This window comes from Cucurbita pepo, chromosome LG14 (genome assembly GCF_002806865.2).
Source record: "Cucurbita pepo subsp. pepo cultivar mu-cu-16 chromosome LG14, ASM280686v2, whole genome shotgun sequence".
NCBI lineage: Eukaryota > Viridiplantae > Streptophyta > Magnoliopsida > Cucurbitales > Cucurbitaceae > Cucurbita > Cucurbita pepo.
In genome coordinates, this window is record NC_036651.1 from 6,587,796 (window position 1) to 6,593,033 (window position 5,238).

Genomic DNA, 5,238 nt, shown 5'->3' on the forward strand with positions numbered 1-5,238 from the left:
TTAATTTTCAAAAATTAAAAACAATATTTTCTTTTTCCGATTATTTTTTTTAATATATTTTCTTATATGTTTAAATTAATATATATATTAATATTAATTATATGAATTTTCCAAGTAATTTTTAAAATAAAATAAAACATATTTTAAAAGTTTATCCTATAAAGGGATTTTCTAAAATTACTTTTATTTTTATTTTAATATAATTATACATTTTAAATTTTAAATTTTAAATTCAAAACGTATAAATATTATTTTCAAGATTTGCAATAAAATAATCTGAAAAATAATTTTTAAAAATTAAAAGAATTTTAAATATAATATTACAAATTTAAGTGAATTTTTAAATACGTCATTTAAACTTCAAAAATTCTAAAAATATCTAATAATGAGTTGAATTTTGATACTGTTATTAATATATCAATTAATTTTTAAATATTTAAGATTCTAGCTATTTAATTTTTTTTTTAATTCACAAATTTATTAAATACAAAATTGAAAATTTAAAGTCGACATAATATTTTAAAAAAATTTAAACGTAAAAAAATTCAAGCTTAAAAATAGAGGGATAAAAAGGTGGGGTGTTCATATAACTTGAACTATCTAACAGAAAGTGTAAAAATTGGATTCTATAGTTGTTCGGGTCATCAACCTAACGAACTCGAAATTTGTAAAAATTGGGTTTTATTCAAGTTGCTCGAGTCATCAACCTAACAAGCTCGAAACTTCGAATTCATTCAAAGGAGTTATCCGACCCACTTCAAATCTATATCCACCCGGGTCAGGAAATATCCTTGATCTGAGAATCCAACCAACTTGAATTACGTAACCAAAGCTTAAAAAATTGGGTCCTATTCGAATTGCTCGGGTTATCAGTTGATGAGAGGGGGCGGAGATGGATCAGACGGTGGTGGAGAGAGGGCGACGGGTGTGGCTGCGTAGTGGGTGGTGATTAAGTAACCCACAGTGCGCCATGTGGCCCCCATCGTTCTCCTCCACGTTCTTGCTCGTTCATCTTTCGAACAAATTTCCCCTTTTCTTTTTCCCTTTTCTCTGTTTTTCTCGTTCCCATATTTTGATTTTTCTCTTCTAAGTTCTTCCCCCATGGTTTTGATTCTTTCAATTCCTCTTTATTTCCATTAATTTCCCACTTCCTCAACGATCTAGGGTTTCCAATTCCCTTTAATTTCCCCTCTCTTTCGCTCTGTCCTTTCAATCCCCCTCTTCTAAACCTTCTACTCTTGGTGGGAGGTGGGGGGCTTTGAAATTCAAGGTACGTTCCCATTTCTTTCTCATACTCTCTTCACTAAACCGCGATTAGTTTGTTAATTGTTTCATGAATTTGGACTGTTTTTAAGCTTCTTCCGCTTTGCAATTTTCTGTCCCTGTTTTGCTTGTTTTACTCACGATCGAGAACACCCAGTTTCGATTTCTTTTTGGTTTCCGTTTTGTGTTTGTTTTTGTTATCTGGGTTGGTTCTGTTTTGGTTTCTATTATAATTTGTTTTTCATTACGTGGGTTGTTGATTGATTGTTTCTGTCTTGTTTTTTGTTTTTTTTTTTGTTTTTGTGTAGATTTAGTGCTGCTGATAGGAAGGATTGTTGTTGTCTTGATCGGACTTACATTTTGAGCATTCGGGCTGTTTGAGATCTCACTGGATTTCTCTCATGGATTTTGAAAGCGAATCTTCGGCTCTTGAATCTGTGGAAGACAATGAAGTGAACCACGAAACTATTCCTTTTGATGATATCAACCGAACCAGAACCAATGGGAGTTGTGCTAATGATGCTGACCCGATGGTATCCATTTCACCGCCTTCGAAGGGAAATGATTTAAGTGGAAAAGCTATGAATTCACAATCTCCTCCTCCTCCCAACATTTCTTCTCCTGTAGCAAAAGGTTATGGATTGAAGAAATGGAAGCGTATCCCTAGAGATTTTGTGAAGGATATGAATTCTAGCGACGATACTAGTAAAATTTTGAAGCGGGCACTGTCCACTTCTGGGAATCTGCTTAAACCTCAACATTCTCCGACCGGGAATAAGCAAGATAACGAAGGTTTAACCCCGTTGAGGAATATCGGAAATGTTGATAGCCAATTCCATGGTTCGAGTTCCAATTCGAGGTTTGCTGCGGGGTCTGCCTTTAACCATGGAACAGATTCGGAAAACAGCGAAGATCGGAGTAGCAAATCTTCCACTGCAGCGAGTGCTCCGAAGGCAAGGTATGATCTGAATACCGTCTTAGGACATGTGCGGGAAAAGAACAGGATAAAGAACGTGAGTGGGAAAAATCCAGGTGGTTCTGGTCAAAAGGGTCATCAGGGAAAGGGACGTGCTGAAGGAAGTAAAAAGGCGAGAGGAGAAAGAATCAAAGTCGAGAAGGAGAATTCTCAGTCTAGCATTGAATCTGACTCGAGGAGATCGTGCTTTGTCTTTAGGCAGGGCATGATTGCTACTGCTAGCAATGGAAACCAAAATGAAAGGTCTGTTACCGACGATGGAGACAACAGCGATGGAGCTTACGCAGGTGATCAACAGTTTAGTGAAGAAGTTGAAACTGCATATAGGAAAGACGACGAGGTCGAAGCTGAAGATAATTTAGCTGCTGACTTGTCTTGGGAAGTTAAGGATGAAAAGGATAGGAATCATTGGTCACCTTTGAATAAGGATCCCATGGAAGAGTCTATTCTCAGCCTCCAGTCAGCTCAACACGCGCTCGAAAAAGGTTCATATACCTTTCTTTTTAAATTTGTGGAATATTTTTCTCTATAGTTTTGTTGCCTTAGAGATGAGATTATTATGCACTCTTTCTAATCAAGAATGATGGTATTCCTTGAGCCTTCATGAACTTAGAATGAAGTAATGATTTATTATCCATCATGGCTTTCTTAGAAAGCTTGTAGATGTTGCAATCTCTCGTTTGGACAATAGTTATAAAGCGTTCTTTGTGACATATTCCATTACGATTGTTGGGGAATCTTTCAGTGACGCGCTTGTGAGTAGACCGTACGATTTATTACGCTAGTACCTCTTACTCATCTACATTTTGTTGAGTTAGAAGTCATATAGGCTGATCACTTATGTATATGTAGAAGGGTGGGGAAGCTTTGTATCGCTGGACAAGTAGCTAGAACGTTTTCGTTGACTTGAATATATGACATGGTGGCTATGGTGTATACCTACGTAGGATTTAATATTGTATGAGTTTCTTTGACAATTGAATGAAGTAGGCTCAAATAGTTGTCTCGTGGAAATAGTTGAGAGTACCTCGTACTCGTTTATATTTTGTTGAGTTATATGTACATTTTGCTGGGAACACCTACCAAGGATTTAATATCATACTTTCCTTGGCAACCAAATGTAGTAGGCTAAAACATTTGTCTCATGAGTTTATTCGAGGTGTCTGCAAATTGGTCTGGACGTTCATGAGGTCGATTAGCTCATCATTCCAGTTTGGATACGACGTTTTTAAAGTTTCCTACAAACCTGATTGTTGTTTGTTGCCATTACACACATGGAGTTTGGTTTTTATCCATCAGTTCTGGTTGTTTCTTGCTGGTTTTTTCTGCACTTTGTTATTTTGAGTTGAGCTAACAATGTGATATCTAATAATGCTGTTCTACACTTCCCAGAAATCAAGAAGCTAGGGGAGATAGGAAGGGACGAGATACCATCTTCCAGCATAATCGACAATACCGAACCTTCAAGTTTTGGGTATGACAACCTAGAAGCACACAAATCAAGTTCTTCTTTCCAAATGGGCTCTGGGAAGGCTGTTTCGAGTTCCTTCGAAGCCACAGTTCTTGGCTTGACAGGAAAGGTTAAATTTCTGGAGAACAAGTTAGAAGAGACGATGACCATACTCAAATCGAAGGAATCCCGAGTCGCTGAACTGGAATCCTCCATTAGCACCAGAAAATCACCCAAGGAGGAAGCAGTAAGGGATGAAAAAGTCAAGGAAATAGAGAAGGAATTTGAGATGTTTTTTAAGCAAAGACTTGAAGCAGAAATTGAATATTTGGCAATAGTAAGAGCCATTGAGAATTTACAATGTGAAACATTAGTTGATGCTAAAAAAAAATTGGCTGATGAGCAAGCAGAGACGATGAACATATTTAGAGAAGCCGAAAGTAAAGCTACGGCGCTTAAGAAACGAGCAGAGGGTTTGGAGAAATGCTGTGGTGATATCTTGGATACAAAGGAGGTTTCAACGACTCGAGGAGACGTATTCAAGGTTAGTTCGTGTGCGTTTCTGCAGTTGATACTCTTGAGCTTGGTTCTTTGGGTTTTTGTCTTGCAAATGTCTTCACCTGCTGGAGTAGTTGTACCAACATAATTAAGCCTAGAAAAGGACATAACATATTTTGTGAATTGATGAACAGTGTTTAAACTAAACGGCTTCGTTCCCCTTTTATCATTTTGCATAGAAAAAAAAGCAAAAAAAAGGAGGAAAAGGGGAAGGGGCAAGTAGGAATCTCAGTTGTAAGTTGTTTAATGGGTTCTTTTTTCCTTTGTTTCTTCTTGTAACTGTTGTTGTAGTCGTGATTTTTGATAGACAACTAATAGAGCTTCTAAAAAGGTTGCAACTGCTGGTTGAATTGTTATACTGTGTTAACATCCTGGCTTCATGTGCATTCATTCATTGGGATTATACATTTCTGGCATCATATTTGAATAATGAACTTTATATTATTCATATTACTAGCTATTGGCTGTCTCTAGAACTTCCGGTCGGGTTCATTGGGATGTATTTGTAATAGCCCAAGCCTACTGGGTGCTAGTGAGGACACTGGGTCCCGAAGGGGGTGGATTGTGAGATCCCATATTGGTTGGGGAGGAGAACGAAATAGTCTTTATAAGAGTGTGAATTGTGAGATCCCACGTCGGTTGGGGAGGGGAACGGAACATTTTTTATAAGGGTGTGGATTGTGAGATCCCATGTCGGTTGAGGAGGAGAACGAAACATTCTTTATAAGAGTGTGGATTGTGAGATCCCATGTCGGTTGGGGAGGAGAACAAAACATTCTTTATAAGGGCGTGGAAACCTCTCCATAGTAGACACGAAAGTCTAAAGAGAACAATATCGGCTAGTGGTGAGTTTGGGCTGTTACGGTATTTCTATTATTAGTTACAATATTTGATCCAAACAATATCGCCTAGCGGTGGGCTTGGACTATTATAGTATTTCTGTTCGAATATTTGGAGTGTTGATTAGATTGGGGAATGCCATATTGTAAGT

General features: G+C 37.3%; 1 protein-coding gene across 2 annotated transcripts in view; it reads left to right on the plus strand.

Annotated features, from left to right (window-relative positions):
• Positions 1-4,614, plus strand: part of LOC111810782 (WPP domain-interacting protein 2-like) — a 7,507-nt gene extending 2,893 nt beyond the window's left edge. Inside the window, exons 1-3 of one of the 2 annotated variants that reach the window (XM_023697564.1) lie at positions 929-1,270; positions 1,572-2,724; positions 3,632-4,614. In XM_023697564.1, coding sequence (XP_023553332.1) covers positions 1,665-2,724; positions 3,632-4,335 — 1,764 coding nt within the window. In that variant the 5' untranslated portion in view covers positions 929-1,270; positions 1,572-1,664 and the 3' untranslated portion in view covers positions 4,336-4,614. Of the gene's footprint in view, positions 1-928; positions 1,271-1,571; positions 2,725-3,631 lie in introns of those variants that run through there. The other variant, XM_023697565.1, reaches the window with a different exon arrangement.
• The last annotated feature ends 624 nt before the right edge of the window (positions 4,615-5,238 follow it).